General features: G+C 49.4%; 2 protein-coding genes across 5 annotated transcripts in view; both read right to left on the reverse strand.

Moving 5' to 3' along the window:
* Positions 1 to 4,406, reverse strand: part of ABTB1 (ankyrin repeat and BTB domain containing 1) — a 30,001-nt gene extending 25,595 nt beyond the window's left edge. For 3 of the 4 annotated variants that reach the window (XM_039734022.1, XM_039734023.1, XM_039734025.1), the window contains exons 1-3: positions 4,266 to 4,406; positions 2,074 to 2,136; positions 947 to 1,002 (exon numbers count right to left, since the gene is read on the reverse strand). In XM_039734022.1, the coding sequence (XP_039589956.1) occupies positions 947 to 1,002; positions 2,074 to 2,136; positions 4,266 to 4,321 (175 nt within the window). In that variant the 5' untranslated portion in view covers positions 4,322 to 4,406. Of the gene's footprint in view, positions 1 to 946; positions 1,003 to 2,036; positions 2,137 to 4,265 lie in introns of all 4 variants that reach the window. The other variant, XM_039734024.1, reaches the window with a different exon arrangement.
* A 1,453-nt stretch (positions 4,407 to 5,859) lies between these two features.
* Positions 5,860 to 18,753, reverse strand: part of PODXL2 (podocalyxin like 2) — a 32,833-nt gene continuing 19,939 nt past the window's right edge. Inside the window, exons 3-8 of the mRNA XM_039695487.1 lie at positions 17,417 to 18,306; positions 16,330 to 16,404; positions 13,276 to 13,432; positions 12,332 to 12,393; positions 10,538 to 10,717; positions 5,860 to 10,201 (exon numbers count right to left, since the gene is read on the reverse strand). Coding sequence (XP_039551421.1) covers positions 9,992 to 10,201; positions 10,538 to 10,717; positions 12,332 to 12,393; positions 13,276 to 13,432; positions 16,330 to 16,404; positions 17,417 to 18,306 — 1,574 coding nt within the window. The 3' untranslated portion in view covers positions 5,860 to 9,991. The remainder of the gene's footprint in view (positions 10,202 to 10,537; positions 10,718 to 12,331; positions 12,394 to 13,275; positions 13,433 to 16,329; positions 16,405 to 17,416; positions 18,307 to 18,753) is intronic.

An 18,753-nucleotide genomic window follows, 5' to 3' on the forward strand; every position in this document is an offset into this window, starting at 1 on the left:
GGTTTCTGTCAGCTGACATGTTTCACTGTGGTCCCCTCCGCTGATGAGCTTATTGACAAAAACCTCACATCTGTACAATCTAAAGCTGCTCTCCCACAGACAAATGCCTTTCTGAGGAAGTCACGACTTGTTTAAACTGACCTGTGTAAAAAGCCTCCCAGCATGGCTACAGCAGCGTTCTGGGAAGACAAATCTCACTGAACAAAGGGTGCAATCATTTCTTGAACTGTGAAGAACTCCTCCGAGAAAGCATTTCTGCTTTGTATAACCTCTTTAGGTTAGAACCTGCTAGAATTTTGGAGGGCATTTGCATTTTCCTATTTAGAATTACACAAGTGGTTGATTAAGATGCTGAGAATGAAGGAGAAAACCAAAACTTTTGAGAGTGACTCTGCACTCTGGTTCCTCTGGCAAAACACTACCAGTGCCTAGGGGAATTTGGGTGCTGAGAACCAAAAGGGCAGGCACGTGGCCTGAAGAATTGGTCTTGCTTTGTTTGAGATTAGCAAAATCCCTTTTAAGTCCTGCTTACAAAGCCAGGCTATCAGTAGAGTACAAGAAAGTTTACACAGACAATCCTTCCTCTGAGGTACAACTCTTAGATCAGCATATTCTCAACACCACTGCACCCTCACAAAACATATCTGTGATTTTAGAAAGTCATTCTGCCTTAAGCCATCACAGACAGCTTTCCTTTCTGTGTATTTTCAAGATTTCAAGCAAATCAAGAAATTTTAAGCGAATTCAAGAAGCAAATTCAAGCAGCAAATGGCCTGCAAAAGAGACCATGAAGGTGTGTGCAGGGCTCCCTCTGTAGCCTGAGATCACTGATCAGATGGTTGGCTGTAACAGAAGAAGCTTCCACAAGGGACAGCTAGAAGGACACACAATCCCAACAGACCAGAGAAAGACACTGCACCCATATCAGGAGGACACTTCTGCTCACCGTTGGCTAGAAGATAACGTACAAGCTCCTCATGTCCACACAGACAGGCGTAATACCTGACAATAACGAGAGAAAGAAAATTAGAGATGCAGCAGGAAGCAAAATTCAGTGTTTTGGCACATCACCACACACAGATCACAGCACTGAGCATCCCTGAGAAGCCTGGGAGATGACTCCTCACAGGAGTGAGGAATCACTACCAAATAGCACAGAAGCCTGATCGAGCAACAGACTAAGCAGGATCTGTTCCCAGCAATCCTAGGCACTGCAAGGAGATCTCAAGGTCCCAGTTTGGGTTCAGCATCTTCTGTTGCACCACCAGCTGCCAAATCCATCCTCATTTTAATGGATCATTTCATGGGCACTCAGCAGTCCACTGAATTCTCAAAAATACTCCTTGCTCCTTCAGTTGTCAGCCTGACTGCTGCACACTATGCCAAGGAGGGAACAGCACCCACACTGGGTGTGCAGCAAATCCACCCCCTGAAGTTCTACTTCAATGAGTTTTCTCTTTCACAGTCTAAGCCTTTCATGATTCTCTTTCACAAGGACCTCTAATTGTCCTACAAATTAGGAGAATCTTGTAACGTGCATTGCAACAGCCAAATGTTATTCTACCTGTACTCTGGGAAGTTATTCCGTACTCTAAATATAATGCAGATGTCTAAATGTCCTTTGGAACCGTGGGGAGGTAACAAGCTCACAGCACATCCCTCAGCACCTCCAGGGGGATTCCTCATGACCTACTGCCACACAGACTGTGATCCCACTGTCACTTGGCATTTTACCAGGCCAAGCTTTCACCCAAAAAGACATGCTAGAATACCATAGACTTTGGTGATGGAAGAGCCTAATCTAGCCAAGAGCAGAGTGCTTAATCCAGGTAATTTTGTCACAAAACCCTCCTTGTCAGCATCACTTCAGCAAGCCCAGTCAAATGGGGCGGCACAGACACATTGAGCACAGCACCCGCAGGGAAGAGAAGCAGAACTACATAGCCAAAGCTCCAAAAAAGCAGAACCTGAGACATTTTGTAACAGTGCTCACGGCTGCTGATGCAAAGAGAGTAAAGGAGCTCTGAAGGCCCTACCCCCCGCCCAGCCAGTGCTCCAGGCTGCAGCACTCACAGGGGTGTACTGTCCCACTTATCACGGACATTGATTTCCACATCTCGCTGTTCAAGGAGGTATCTGGAAGAAAAGGGAGAGAGCAAAGTTATAACTTCCTGCAGCTACTCACTCAGTCACATTCTCCTCTCTCAGAAGATGTAACTTCAAGTTCATAGAGTAACTCCAAAGGTATGACAGGATCTTGCACTGGACGTGGGGAACTGTCAGCTGTGGCTGAAGGGGCCTCAGCCAAATCTTCAACCCAAAGAATGGTGTTCTACAGCATGGCCTGGCAGCTGCCTTCAATTTTAAGTGGTGCACATGGGGAAAGAGGGCAATCAAATGCATCTCTAACAGGGCAGCAATCTCAAAAGAAGCCTGAGTACTTCTGCAGTAACTTCACATTCCCCAGCAATGCTCCCAGCCTGGATGCTTACAAATAAGTGGCCAATTTTATGAAGCCAAGGCTGGACTCCCCTCCTGCAACAACATCAGCGTCACTCCAGACTGCTCTTAAATCCTGCCACTTCCTTGTCCTGCAGGTTTAGGCTGGATCCAATGCTGCCAACACTCCCTCTCTGACACCTCTAGAAGCTGGGCTTTGCCTTGCAGACAAATATCCTGCACAGCCTGGCTCTTGTCAGAGCCTGTACTGCAACAACCACATGTAAAAGTCCCTCTCAGCATTCACAAAGACTCTGAGTTTTGGATTTTTATCAGCCACCACATGAGTCATCTCTTTCACTCCCTTCACCTCTGCTGTCTCAAACTTCAGGTTCCTCTAAAAACATTCAACACACCAAGCAGCTCAGCTCCTTTCTGCTCAGTCCCATGTGGTCAATTTTCCCCCCTGCTCTGACAGCACTCTCAGACTCTCATTTCCCCACCACTACTTCTATACAAGTCGTCTTAAACCTCTGTAAAACCATCCCTCAGACCCCTCCTTCTGCAGTAAACCTGCAATTTGTTGCTTCCAACGCAATCACAACAATGTTCTCCAGACCTTATCTATCTGCAGACTCACCCTTCACTAGCAAGCACCTTGAAACAGAGGTTGCTTTGATTATCTAGCATACCACACATTAAGAGATGGAAGAATCAAGTAGGAAAAATGGGTGAATCACAAAGACTCTGAGTTTTGGATTTTTATCAGCCACCACATGAGTCATCTCTTTCACTCCCTTCACCTCTGCTGTCTCAAACTTCAGGTTCCTCTAAAAACATTCAACACACCAAGCAGCTCAGCTCCTTTCTGCTCTGTCCCATGTGGTCAATTTTCCCCCCTGCTCTGACAGCACTCTCAGACTCTCATTTCCCCACCACTACTTCTATACAAGTCGTCTTAAACCTCTGTAAAACCATCCCTCAGACCCCTCCTTCTGCAGTAAACCTGCAATTTGTTGCTTCCAACGCAATCACAACAATGTTCTCCAGACCTTATCTATCTGCAGACTCACCCTTCACTAGCAAGCACCTTGAAACAGAGGTTGCTTTGATTATCTAGCATACCACACATTAAGAGATGGAAGAATCGAGTAGCATAAATGGGTGAAGAGTTTTAGATTCAAACCATGAGATGCAGGGAAAAAGCTTGTTGTAAATGCTGAATGTTGTATTCACCCCGCAGACAACAAGCCCATCTGCCTCCTGATCCGAAATCACTGCAGTTAAGCTGTACTGCTTTGAGATGGGCGAGGAAACTTGACCTGAAATTTTAGTATCCCCATATTTCTCTGACATACTCCCGCAGCCTACAGCACAAGGCGTCTAAACATTTCCATGAAGATTCCAAGCGTCCCAGGGATCCAGCTTCCTACTAACGCAACCACCATTTCAGCGGTAAAGAAGAGCAGCTGGAGAGGAGCCTTGTGCAAGGACACTGCCACAGGCAGCATCCACACCCAGGAGCACGCAGTGACCGTGTGACACTCAGACACCTGCCGGAACCGGGCACACCTCACCCGAACCGCCCCGGCAGAGCCCCGCTGCACGCCCAGCTCCTCGGGACGCGAACAAGCGGCATTTTTGTAAGAGAAACAAACTGGGAGCCCCAACGCTGCGACAGCCCCCTGGGCAGGGCTGGGACGAGCTTCAGGTGAACACGTCCCGGCGAGGCCGGGCCGCCCCGACAGGCCCGGCCCCGCTCGCCCCGGTGACCAGCGGTTCAAGCAGCGGCGGGTGCGAGGGACCCGCTCCCCGGCCCGGCTCACCGCACGCGGCTCACGTCGCCCTTCTTGCAGCTGGTGAACAAGTCGCTGGTGTCCATGGCCGGGCCAGGCCGCGGGGCGGCGGCGCCGCATTGACGCGGAGAGCGGAGGAGCGGCCGCGGGGCCGGGCCGGGCCGCGGGCACGGCGGGCGCTGTAAACACGGAGGCGGCGCCGCCCGTCCGGCCCAGCGCCGCCCGCCCGCAGCGCCCCCCGCGGCCCGGAGGAACAACTGCCGGCCGCGCTGCGGGAGGCCGCGGGCCTGGGCTCGGGAAAGGGGAACCGGCCGTGAACAAACCGGGAAACCGGGGCTCGGGAAAAGGAAACCGGCCCTGAACAAACCGGGGAACCGGGGCTCGGGAAAAGGGAACCTGCCCTGAACAAACTGGGGGAACAGGGGCTTGGGAAAAGGGAGCGGGCCCTCAACAAACTGGGCGAACCGGGGCTCGGGGAAAGGGAACCAGCCCTCAGCAAACTGGGGAACTGGGCTGGAACCGGGGTTCGGGAAAAGGGAACCAGCCCTGGATGAACCAGGAAACCGGGGCTCAGGAAGAGGGAACCGGCCCTGAACAAACTGGGGGAAGCAGGGCTTGCAAAAAGGGACCCGGCCCTGAACAAACTGGGCGAACCGGGGCTCGGGGAAAGGGAACCAGCCCTGGATGAACCAGGAAACCGGGGCTCAGGAAGAGGGAACCGGCCCTCAACAAACCGGGGGAACCTGGCTGGAACCAGGGCTCAGGAAAATGGAACAGGCCTGAACAAACCAGGGGAATCGAGCTGGAACCGGGGCTCGGGAAAAGGGAACCGGCCTTGAACAAACCGGGGAACCGGGCTGGAACACACCTGAGGAGGGGAGCTGGCCCAGAACATGTTTGGGATGGGGTTTGGAACATGTGGCAGGGCTCTCTCCAGGCTCTGTGCAGTTTCAACATTAATCCATTCAAAGGCAGGTGCCAAGAGGATGGTGCCAGACTCTTTTTGGTGGTGCCCAGCGACAGGATGGAGGCAAAGGCCATAAACCAAAACACAAAAAGTTCCACCTCAATATGAGAAAGAATTTCTTTAGGGTGAGGGTGGCAGAGCCCTAGAACAGCTGCCCAGGGAGGGTGTGGATCTTGGGGGACATTCAGATCCCAGCTGGATGTGTTCCTGTGCCACCTGCTCTGGGTGACCCTGCCTCAGCAGGGCTGGGCTGGATGATCTCCAGACGTCCCTTCCAACCCTAATAATTCTGTGGGGATCCAGGTCTGGAGCAGCTGTGGGATGGTGGGAGCTGCATGGGACACCCGTGGCACAAGGCACACAGGCAGGACTCTGCTGTGGAACAGAGGCTCATGCTAAGCCACTCTAGCAGGAAAGGTGTCCTGGGCTGGTCCTGTGGGTACTGGAGGGGTAGCCTGTTTCCACAGCCTGGGCACCTGGCATGGCTCAGGGCTTCCACAGAAATCTGTGATGGGAGAATTAACCAGTGTACTGTGGGGAAGGGGGGCCAGGCTGACAACCCCCATCCTGGGAGAAAAACCCTGGCCTGTACTGCATTACAAGATGCAGCAGACATGAATTCAGGCAGATCTAACCAAGCAAAGCACTGCACTCAGGTCAGTGTTCAGACACCCAGGAGGTGTGTTTTATTGCAAAGAAAACAAAACCACAACCCTGCTATTTCCAGGGCCAGACACAAGTGTTTCTAAGTGTTCTCCAGCAGCAATCCTGAGCAGCAGCCAGGGCTTGCAGTTTGTGTCCAGCAGGAATGAAGGTGTTGAGAATGGCTCAAAGCCTGGCTGTCAGCTTAGATGAGCGCAGGAGGCTCCCATGAGCCAGCACAGATGAAGGTGCTTGTTGTGCCTGACTGTTGGAGCTGTCCCAAAGCTGCTGTGAAGGACAGATGTGCTCCTGCATGGCTGCAAAGGCAGATGGGAACAGACAAGCTGCTGATGGCAGCGGCTGCAGTGGGACCCTGCTGCAATGCTCTAAGGTTATGCTGCAATAGTCCTTAGGATAATGTACCTTCATTTCACACCATATCCTCTGCCAGAGGGATCCTTAAAGCGTCTCTTGAGCTGTATCCTCAAGCTGCATTACATCCTTCACAGCACAATTACTGGGTCACTCCTCGTTGCTTCTTTCCACCCTACATACCCCAAGGCGGCATGCAGGATGCAGAGTCCCAGGACGTGTTAGACTCCATGTTACAGGCACAGTTCCAGATCTCTGGGTGACACCTTGGAGTAATCTGCAGCTTGGCCATCCCAGCTCACAGCTGGCCATGATCCCACAGAGATGGAGAGGCACTCTGCTCTTGGCCGTGCATCCAGACGATGCTATCACCGCTGCTCCCCGAGGCACTGCGCTCCTCACAGCAGCACCTGCTGCTCTCTCTGAAGAACCACCTCCATTCCAAGGCAGAGCCCCTGCATTCTAGCTGTGGTCCCAAGGAGCAGAGGGAGCAAGTGGCAGACAAAGCAGGAAGATGGAGATGAGACCCTCTGATGCCACCCAGGGCCTCTATCCTGGTGGCTCCAAGGAATGCCTCATCTCACTACTTTGCAGACAACGATGTCCTCATACAAACCATCCTTGATACGCCTGGTACAAGGCCCTCTGCTCACAGTCAAGTCCTGCAACCCCTCGTGAATAAAGAAGGTTATCCTGCAAGTCACAGGGAACAAATACCCAAAGCTAAGAGAAAAGTTCTCTTTTTTTTTTTTTAATTTTTCGTTTCCAACTCCCAACCGCCACCAGGTGTCAGTGCGACCGAACATTTGGCAGATGCAATTATGGGGATGCCCGAGTAAGTTTTCCAGGAATTGCTTTGTGTCATCCATCTGCTCTGTCACCTGGCACACTGCTCTGAGAAGTCCAGCTTTCACAGTTTTTATTAAAAAGAAGTTTAACTACATTAGGGTGATAGAAAAGCTTCCTGTTACAAATGCTAAGACAAAGGTTTTCTTCCTCTTTACATACTCCCTGTGCAGGGCTGGAAATGCAAGCACTGCACAGAGCAAAGTGGGCTACCCACAGCCTCTCTACAGTGCTTCCCAGCCTGCAGGTCCCCGGAGATGACCCATCTCTGCAGGGCTGGCAGGAGAGGGACAGCAGTGCAATCGACTTGACAAGATCAGCCTAGTGCAAAAAAATGATACCGAGAAAAAACAAACTGCAAAAGGATAAAAGGTATCACCAGACTAAAGTGAAATTCTATCAACCAGTAGATTTCTGAAGCTAAACTGGGATCATACAGCCAGGTGCACCCTGTAAGAGACAGCAGAAAAGTGTCCTCAGCCTCACAACAGCCACTCTTAAAGTGTCTCTCAGATTACCTGGATACTCCAGACAGAGAAAAGCATCTCTGGAAAATCCTCCAGGCCATGAGAGGCCAGAAGAGCAAATTAGGAGAACTTGCTAGCTGATTATTGAACCCACATAGCCCCCTTGGTTTCTTTAAAGTTTGAAGACTTTACACGGGATTGGGAGGTGCTGAGCCCAGCCAGAAGCATTGCTTTATCAGTGCCTTGTTGTTTCTCTGAATTAGGATAGTGGAGAGAAAACAGGGCAGCAAAGTAGCTCTTAGCAGGGATATGCACCAAGGAAGCGATTTGTGGGTGAAATGATTCACATCTGATTGGTGGCATTATCTTTTTAACAGCCACTGGGCATTCAAAACATATTTGATGAGGATTATTGGACTTGGAAAAGATTTACACGGTGCAGCTGCCTAAAGGCCACAGGCATGCCAGGCCTCATTACGCTAAGTGCTATAAAACCTCAAATTTTAACTCCATGCTTTAATTTACTCACCATAACAACAATTTGCATTTAATCCTGTCAGCCCCAAAGTGCCTTCAACACAGCCAATGGACTTGTGCAGTTTTACTGTACAGACCCATCAAACTCAGCAGGAACCACCAGTGAGGTGTGGTCAGAGAGGGCCATGTATGGCTGTCTGCATCCATGGACTGTCCCCCAGTACCAGCTGCTGGGGCAGGAGAAGGAACTCTGAGCATCTCTGCAACCCTACCAAGGTACAAAAGGAGCTGATGATCACTGTGTCCTACATAACACCAGGAAAGATACGGAGACAGGCTAAAACCACTGAAAATTGGAATCTGGATAGGAAACCAACAGTTATCACCTTTCTTGAATCCCTAATAAACTGGTATCAGGGTGGTCCTACATCGAGGTGATCTGCGATTCAGTTTGCATGCAAAGCGCTACACAAACTGCAATAACAGACTCTGGCACCTTGACTTTAGGCACACCCACCAGGAGGAACATGCTAGAGGTCTCTATACATACAGTGATAGATTTACAGGCTGCAATCTGGGGCCTCTGTGTACAAAGGTTCCCTTCAAGACCAAGTGTGACTCTGCATCTCGCAGGAAGTGAGCATGCAGATCACCACCACTGGGGAGAGAAGTGCCTCTGACCGAAGCAAGTCCCTCAATCCCTCAATGACAGAAGAAACAAATGTTCTGGGATTTCAGGCTTGACAGTAGTTTAGGCAGGGCTCAGAGAACAATTACACATATTCACGTGCCTTTAGCACACATCTTCAGGGAGCTGCAGCCTCCAAGTTGCCTGAGGCATGCCTGAGAAACATTCATTGGGGAGCTCTTACATCCCATTCTCATCTCATCAGAACTGGCTCTTAACATTGTTTAAATTCAATGATTTTAAAGATGTTACCCCAATTTATACCTGTGGAATATTAAATACTTCCACCCTTCCCTCAGGGCAAGATGCTGAAATTGAAACAAAAGGATGAGAACATTACTTGTTTCCCTATTTTAAAAGTTTCACATAGTCTTTATATTTACTGCAAAATGACCAACTGAATCCAAATTAATGTGAAAAATAGAACTGGAGTGGAATAGGCCAGCCAGTTTAAAACTTACACAAGACAAGGGATATTTTCCTGCTGATTTCCCAGGCTATTGTGAAAGAGGCATGTAAACACCATTTTTGAGCAACGCTCCAACCTAAAGCACATTTCCATCTAAAATGCTGCACCATGGCACTGAATTCTCTGCAATCAGTCAAGCAAGGGTAAAGTGCTCAAACTTTGCAAGCTCAGCTTGGAGTTGTGGAGCTGAAAAAAGGAGTGGGGCTGTTTGTGGTACCAGGGGTGTAATGAGATGACAGCAGGGAGTGGTGGGAGGGGTGTTTTCCCCAAATGTAAACATCAGCTCTCATACAATTAGTAGCTGAATGCTAGAGCACTAAAAACCTGTTTTTCACTTGGGGAATGCAAACTCTGCCCAAAACATCGACAGAATCTTGGCTCCCCTCCATTCAGAATGCACAGGTTTTACTGCACCTGCATGGACTGATTGTGGTCTCAAGGTTCAGTATCTGGAAAGTGAATTTACTCCCCAAATCTGGACTCTTGGTGGCAGGCAGCCCCACCAGTTTTTTTCTCCAATCCAGACACTCTCAGCCACTACCACAGAGCTACAGTAAGTGCATTTAAAGATAATGAAAGCATTGGTGCTACTGAAAGGAACACACACACAGAGATCTATAAACCCACCCCTCCCCTTTCCCTCTGTTCTGTGATCCTCCTGGCTCCAAGCCTCAGATGCAGGCTCAGGACTTCCATACGAAAAACTTGCTCAAAGACTTATTCAAAGGTTTTAAGAAGTTCCTGAGAAGCCACCTGATCCCATGGTCCATCAGTCAAGATATGAGAAAAACAAGTGTGTTTAAGAGGGTGGTTCCCTCCTTTCTTTTTCTAAAGATGCGTGTCTTCCTCAAACACATCCACATCCTCGCTCGCCTGCTTATTGATCAGGACATCCCAGCTGTCGGGGCCATTGATGGTGTTCCCACCGTTCACGCTCGGCTTCTTCTCCTGCATTTCTGACTGGCTGTCACTGGCCACGTCCAAAGTGGGGTTGTCATGGCAGCCGTTCTCAACAAAGCGCAGCTCCTCGCCGTGCGACTGCCAGGGACGAGAGGACAGAAAGGGAGACAAAGGGGGACAGGTCTTAATGCTGCTGAGGAGCACAATCAGACCAGGATATGAGGGTCTGAGATCTTGCAGAGTCAGTGGGAAGAGGTAGATTTATCCCCAGCCCAGCCCTCAGAGTGGAAATGAGCTGTCCTAAGCACATTTGCATCTCTCTTACACCTGAATGAACTCCACTGCTGCTCCAGCAGTGCATCCAGCTATGTCCCATAATTGGACAGAGGAAAACAACTGCCCTCTTAACTTTCCAAGCTCCTCCATCCCAAAGGCTAAGAGTCTGGCCACCTTCTCCACCCATCCCATGCTCACCATGTTCTTCATCTTGGGCAGGCGTCTCTGCCAGCAGTTGTAGATGAGCCCCAAGACGATGATGATGGCACAGATGGAGCCGATGATCACCAACACCACAAAGAGCTTCCCGTAATCACTGCGCGTCTGGTTAGGGTGTGACTGGCAGCTCGTGGTGGTCGAGTAGTTCTGGATACCAATCTGGAAAGAAGGAAGCAGTACACTAAAAGTCCTGACCTGCAGCAGATAGAATCCTGTTCAGACTTTCCAGGGTCCAAATACAAGACCATGAATGTGGGCAGAGGAAGTAAAAAGCCAGGGCTGGAGACTCAGGTTGTACATAGTCTTACATTTCTAGAAAGCTCATAACTATACACAACACCATTTTCCATGAACACTGATGCATCAGGAAATGACAGCAGGCACAATTTTATTTTTCTCACTTGCACAAGGATATCACTTTTGTGTATGACAAGGAGGTTTTCATGGGAGAAACTGTCCAAGACTGAGAGTTCCCAAGAAAAACTATGTGCCACTGATGGGTGCTGAGGCTTTGGCAACTGCTTGAGAATGTAACCCTAATAAATAAATTTCCAGTAAAGCTCAGGTCCTAAGAGGGCATAGTGGTCTTTACAAGGTCTTGAAAGTGGACAGCTGCCTGCTGAGCCTAAAAACTTAGGAATAGCTGCCCTAGAAACTGGCCCCCTGTGGCTGTCAGCAAACAGCCCAGCGTTGGTCCCAGTGACTAGGCAGATTTGAAACAGGTTAGGTATCAATTTGGTAGTAAATGTGACAGGTGTAAGAGAGTATCTTCCCTCCTCCTTGCAATCTCATGCTGGTGCAAGGGCAGCACTGTGAGCAGAGTTTCATTACTGACACAGCCAGAGAGCTAGAGGCATGAGGCAAGGAGCTCTGGTAGAACTCACATTAACACAGGGCCACAGCTGCAAAGTCCAACCTTGCATCCACACAAATCCTTCTTTCTGGACAGTTCTAGCTGCTGATACTTCAGTCCCACAATTTCTACGGGGTTGGCTTTTTGCACTTTCTCTGGTGTAAGCCAATCAATACACCACTGAGCAGTTAATTTGCTTTGTCTAACTGCACCAGTTTGTTAGGTCAGGGAAAAACCTGAGAGCAGACAGCCAGCAAGGCAGTGGCTCAATCCTGCTGCTAAAATCAGCAAAATTAATCCAGTGGCTGGCACAAAAAAACTTAAGCAGAATCAGGTCCTCAGTGCCCACATACCCTGGAGGACAAAGGGGCAAAGTTAGAGATTGTGGGACTGATTTGTCCTCATCTCTATCCTCTTCCAAGGTGGAAGTAGTCTGGCATCCATTGACCCAGGTCCTCTGCCTGCCCTTGTGGAGGGAGTTGTTTAAGGAGTGAAATGCAGACCCTGGAATCGCAGAAGGTGTTTGAATGTGTCAAGAGAAGCCAGTGTATGTAAAACAGCTGAAGGGTGAGCAGGGCCAAATGTGGGAGTCTGCAGCACCCATACTGCTTTGGACAATAGTATGGAAGAGGTGACACTGAGAATCCCAACAAAATTAATGTGTGAAAAGCAGTCTCACAACCAAACCAGAAAAGCAGCGAGGGAATAACCCATAGTTACATTCTTAAAAGGAACAGACATTTGATGGCCTGGCTACTACCAGTGAGGGGAGAAGGGAGTTTGCCAAGCATCTGACTCGTCTGTTTGCCTGCTGTGGGTTCAGCACTTGGTTAGACTGAGATATGCTCCCAGTTTTCAAGTTGCTTATTTTAATTGTATAACCAGTCTTAACAAATGGATGCAGGCAGACAGGCTCTTACCTCAGCTAAGCTCCTCTTAACATCCCCCAGTGCCATGAGAACATCTTTTGTAGGGATAACGCCTGGAAAGTAGAGGAAGAGATCAGTGCTGCTCTCAGCTCAGGTTACTCAGTCAGATGTATTCATCAGTATAAAATCCCCAAGAGGATGGAGGCAGGGAAATACACATTTTTGTTCATTGGTGTTTTATGTCAGGATTCTGAAAGAACACAGGATCACAGACAAGGGTACCTCCAAATACTGTTCAAAGGAGTAAAAAAATCCAGGGATGAACTGATAGCAGAGCAACCTAAGTACCCTCCCCACCACCACAGAAGCTCTCAGGATCCGTGTCTGCTCTGGGAGCAAGCAGCAGCACTCAGAAAGTCATGGAGACAGATTGACAAAGGTCATAGAGGCCATAATGTCAATATTAGAACCTCTGTCACTAAGCAGGCAGGACCCCTGTATAAAAACAGGAATAAAGACATGGTAAAATGTTCCAGTCCAGCCCATGTTCACTGTGAGCTTTTGTTTCTTTGGGGATGAAGGAGGGCACTATGAGGACCATCCTAGCTCGGACAGGATTTTGGAATTGATAGGTTAGGAAGTGAACCAAAAGCAGGCTGCCATATCCTACCATGGAGGGGAGTACATAAGCATCAGGAGAAACCTGACAGATGCTCAGGGAAAGGCAATCCAGGGAGGCAGCAAAGCTGAAGGCAATGTGCAGAAGTGCAAAGTGCGATGCTTTGTGCAAGCAGTGAGGGACAACCCAGAAGGCAGATGTGAAGAAAGATGTCCTCAGTCCCTCTCCATCCCTCAAATCCAATGGACACTGAGAACTGGTGGGATTGAAATGGATTGGGAAGCAAAAGCTCCTTCCAACATGGCTGTGTACCTCCATTTGGGAGCCCCTTAAATACACACCTCATCAGAGGAAGGCTCCTTCTGCCAGCACTTACCCTGCTCCCCTGCCAGCGTCATTAGCAAGTGCTTGTCATTCTCATTGGGTTTGCTCAGAGAGATGAGCCAGCGGTCCTGCAGCCCCTCTGCCTGCCTGGAGAAGGCATCCTCCACCAGTGCCAACAGCTGGGGACCCCTCTCCAACCGAAATTCCTCCTGCCACAGGAAAGGAACCTTGGTGAGTGCATGGTAGGGACAAGGCAGCTGTGGCACTGCAGGGCTGGTACAGCTGAGACCTCACACGTGCCCAAAAGCCAGCAGTGTTAAACCTGGTGCAACGCTCTGCTGCACAGTGCCCCAGGCTGGAGCCACAAACACCTCCTGCTGCACCAACCTTCCTCCTCAGCTTCTGTGGCTGCCATATGCCCCACGCCAAGCTCTCCTGGCACACATGATGGTGTAAGGTGAGAAGGAAGCAGCCAGCTCCTGCCCACAGCCAGCGCTGGGTCAGCAGGAGCCGCTCAGCCTGACGTGCTCCAGCCATCCCTCAGCAGGCGCCTTTGCTGCTTTCTCACTCCTGTGTTTCTATTCTCATCTCCAGTTGCCATGCCAACCTGAAGGCCACACAGATGATTAATAAAATGGAGAGTTCTTGTTGCCATGGCAATTTGAAGCGCTCAGGGCAGGCACAGGCCTGTGCCAAAAATGGCCTAATTGGAGAAGGCATCGATGACTGGAGCCTGAATCACAGGAGCCTGGCAGTGCCTTCTCTCATGAAATGATGGGTTTTGGTATGGGGAGGCAGGAGGAGCTGTGTGAGGAAGCAGCACTGTGATGCAGCTCCACAATGCTCAGCTGCAGCTCCAGCTCATGGTCCCACTGCCAGTCTGAGGCTCTCTTTTAGGGGATGCAGAGGAAAGGGGAGCAGCTGAGCCAGATGCTGGAGGATGGAAGTGAAATGTTTCCGGTGACGGGGACAGCAGAGGTTGCAGAGCACTGATAATTCTCCATGGTGGAGAGGAGGGAGCAGTGAAGGAGCCTGCATGCACCTGTGCCAAAGTGAAGGTCACCTCCCGATGCACAGCCAGGCCCCACTGCTGGCTCAGATCCTGCAGTCCTCACCTGGGCAAACTTTCCAGCTATGTCGAGTGGGAGATTTGCCCAGAGAGAGACTGAAGTGATTACCTGCCTGGAGCCCACTGGGAAGACAAACAGGCTTCCAGCTTAACCCAGAAATATAGACATGATCCCTGCAGCAAGTAAAGGCCTGGTGCCATGAAGTGCACTGAAGCTCAAAGCACAGCCTTCTGGAAGGAGCTAAGCACCCTCCTTGTCCCTCAGCTTTTCACTGGGACTCAATACACACCAGATCATGGCACCAAAACATTGAAATATGTGAAGAATACCCACTCACACTAATTTAAACTACAGCACTTGCAACACAGGTTCTCCCTCAAAACCCAGTAAATCCAACCACCACAGAGTTCTGATACAGAAACCAAAACCAAAAGGGACAGGCAGACAGTAGGTAATGTGCTCAAACTCCCAAACTGAGCAAATTACCAAGGGTAGGAAACAAACTGCATCAACATCAGTGGAAAGAGCTTGATTCCAGCTTCACTCATGCAAAGTGGTAAAGGGAGGCAGGGAGTGATGAGATGCTCATGTTAAATATGTATGTCGACAAATGTCCCTTTGAATAAGGGGTGGTACAGCACAAATCATTCACTGGGAAATGTGTTTTGAAACATGAAATCAAGTAGAAAAACAGTTCAGTCCTGCCTATCCCAGGGCACCATCTTCCTCCAGCAAGGCAGAACAGAGGATTCAACAGCAAAGACATAATTTGATCAAGAGACATCTGCACATCTGCTTTTCAGTTCTTCCCTTTATAGAGGTTTAAGCAACACAAGTGACCACAGAAAGGAACTCACTACATAATACAAAATTAACTAGCATTTGAAGTCCACAGAGATGGGAGAGAGAGTGGTGGGAACATGAAGGAAACAGGGCAGAAGGACTCTGGTTTTCAAGGACTCCTTTTGTGAACTGTAGCAGAGATATGCAAAGCCCTCCACAATGGTTTGCCTAAATTAGGAGGAGAAAGGCTGACTTTTCATCTATTCTTAGAGCAGTCAGTATGCCTTACTGCGTATAGGAATTTCCCCATTTTCCCTATCCCCAAAAAGGTCATCTTTAAAAAAAAGCAAAACAAACCAACCAAGAATTCACCAGTAGTGGCAAGAGGTCAGTGCCAGAGACCAACCCTGCAGTAACCCTGCTGGCTCTGACCACAGCAGGAGCCCCACAAAGCAGGAGTGCAGGTGCACAAGGCCAGAACACAATTCCTCAATGAAATATTTTAGTCTCAGGTTGTCAGGCTTATAATAATTTTTTAGAATTATGAAAGGCACCTTGACCCCAGGCCTTTCACAACTGGTTTTTAAGTGCCTGATAAAAGACCCAGCAGAAGTGAACAAGCCCTTTTACCAGGGATCCACAACGGACTCTGGGCTCATGAATTAACTGCAGCTTTATGAGGATGGATGGACAGGCATTGGATTAGCAAAGCATGGCTGGTTAACAGACACAGATAACACACAAGATAATAAGGTTGGGAGAAGAGACCCTTAAGGAAGATTTAGTGATAACTGCTTGATACTTATCCATGCACAGTCCAAATGGGAGTCCCTATTCCTCTGAGCCATCAGAGGATTGTTACTATATGCTGGAAGGAATAGAAGGAAAAGGAAGAGAAGGAAGGAAGGAGAACTGCATTCAATCCTGTAAGAGGTGCAATGTTAAAAGCACTCATGTCTCATGACAATCCAGGTACTGACTGGCACAGACTAGCAGCCAGAAGTCAGTAAAAAATCCAATATGGAATTGACATGTGCTAGACTTGGAGCAAAATCATCTCCCTCCACCCACTCTTTTTCCCTTTTGCAGAACAGAAATATTTCTGTCCTCCCCTTCTCTTCACAGCCTCTACATGTTGAGATTTAGTGCTTTTAAAATGCTTTGTGGTGAAAGCAGACAGCAAGAGCTGTGCCTGCCTTCACTTTCCTAACACCCTTGCCCCCGTGCCATGAAATCTCTTTGGACTGACTTACACAGTCGATGTTATCCGACATATTCAGGATGATATAGTTCTTTCCTGCAAGGTTGCTCCAGTCTTTACAGATCACCTGCAGAGACAAGACAAAGACAGCTGGGTTCAGGTGTAACTCTGCTGCTGAAAGCACAGGGTACACAAGGGACAGGAGCAAGGCACTGTGCCATACTCCCAGAAGCACTTCTCAAAAGGATGGGACTGTCCTTTAACTCTCCGTTCTAAGGAGCAATCACCATTTCAGTGCTAACATAGAACAGGGACAAAGTTACTCTGCCAGCCTGCCACAGCTCAGCTTGACCTTCCACTTCTATCTATTCTCAGTGGAAAACTCTCTAGCCTGCAGCCTTATCAGCATTTAACATAAAACCTAACCAGGAGCCTCTGTGGTCCTTAAACAAACTGGTGAGAGAGAACAGCACTTTGCAGGCAGGATGGGATGCACAGAGGGACTGAGTCACTTGCTCAGGCTGCTGAGTACCATGGGGCAGGAAGCAAAATTAAAAGCTTTGCTTGGTACTTTCTCACCAGTCAGCTCCTGCTACATATCTTCTCTTAACAGCTGCCAGTTTGCTGGATTCAGGAACTGCAGTTCACCCCTCCTCTCTCACAGGCTCTCCTAGACCAACATCCTCACATATAACTGTACTCTGCTCCACCTGCTTCACATCTGGTCCCTGCAGGCAGCAGTAGCAAAAACAGCACTTTCTTCTCACTCCCCTTCCAGAAATCCTTGGGGCCATGTTTGTCCTGACACTTCTAATAATGCAGGCTGAGGAAACAAGGAGCATTCTCTGCTGTTCATGCCCCAGAAGAAAGGTGTTCAGCTTCTGTTTATCAGAAGCAGGATTTTGTGCAGCTAGGAAGATGTGAGGGGCCAGGGCTTTCACCAAGGATGATGGTGAAAGAATTTCACCCTTAAGAACTGCTGTGAATAACTCTCCCTGAAAATTCAGTTTTGACTGGGTGAACAGAAAAACACACTTCCAGCAGTCAGACTTAGGGACAGGCTTAAACACTCCCCAGGAGTGAAGCACCCAAATATCCCCAGTGCATCCTCCCAGCCCAGCCCCTGCTCCCAGTGCAACCTGTGCTGAGTCCCAGGGCAGCTCCGTGGGCAGCATGGCCATGTGGGCGTCCCCAGCCTGGGGTGACGAGCTCCTCTCTGCTGCTGCAGTCTCAGTGGCTGACTCAGTGTCATTCCAAAGGGGATCCAGCTCAGGCTCATCAGCTCTGTCCCACTGAGACACAGAAGAGGGCTGCTGCTCACCACCAGGAAGAGTCTGGGTGCCTGGGGAGCTGCTTGCAGGAGAGGGTGTCCCCACAGGAATTTCCACTGTCTGCTCCATTTCAGTCAGCATCGTGGGCTCCAGCATCTCCCACCCCACTGTGGGCTCTGACACCTCCTCCCTGGCTGAATGCTCTTCCCCACCAGCCTCCACCGTGGTCTCTGCAAGCTCTGCTCCTGTTGTAGCCACAGCCAGCTCTGAATCTGCTCCCCCAGCAGCCCAAGAGTCTCCAGTTGTCACCTCAAAGAGTTCTTCCGAATCAGTGGGAGATCTTGCAGCAACTGTAGTAGAAAAAGTAGAGGGCACAGGTAGGAGACCTGGTCCCATGCTGCTCCCAAGGTCTAAGCCTGGAGAAACAGAGTCCTCTTCTTGCCCTCCTATGGCTGCCTCAGTCACAACACCTGGCCTGGCAGAGGCTGTGGAAAACAGAAGGGAGAAGGAGTCCTCTTGGTCCACTGGTTCAGAAGATGCAACCTCTGGTCCAGAGGTCTGGAGGCTCTCCATTCCTCCTCTTGAGTGGTCAATAGGGAGCAGCCCCTCCTCTTCCTCTAGTGTGGAGAAAGGTGTGTGTAAGTCAGGCTCCACAAATTCTGCTGCTGGCTGGACAGTGGCCATTTCCCAGTTGTCAGTTCCTTGTGTCCCATTTCGTTTCAGCAATGCCTTCTGAGATGAAGCAGGAAAGGTATAATCTAAAAAGAGATCCAAAAGACTTCATGTTACATCTGAACTAAGAACTTGGAGAGGCAGAGAATATCCCATTATGTGTCCAGCCACAGGTGGGGGTCAAATGGCAGAGACCCACCAAGGGCAGGTAGCCAGCCACAGCAAAGAACCATCCCATCCAATATGTGCACTTCTCCATCTACCCATCCTAGTAAACTCATACTCCCAAGGGATAATTTCCATCTTTGTTCTCTCCACATCTGTCTGTCCACAGGCACTTTCACAGACAATAATAAATAACAGTTTTGACATCTGGCATCTTTAAGTTGGGGTTATGCATGTTAGGAATCAGCTAGAACCCAGAGATTCATTTCACGTGGCATTGAGAAAGATATGGGGTGGTAGCAGCAGTCTGAAGCTAAATGGGAGATACTGCAAAAGAGAAACTAAAGCACAAAAACCCAAATCCTCCT

This window comes from Passer montanus, unplaced genomic scaffold (assembly GCF_014805655.1).
Source record: "Passer montanus isolate IOZ18808 unplaced genomic scaffold, ASM1480565v1 scaffold9, whole genome shotgun sequence".
Taxonomy (NCBI): domain Eukaryota; kingdom Metazoa; phylum Chordata; class Aves; order Passeriformes; family Passeridae; genus Passer; species Passer montanus.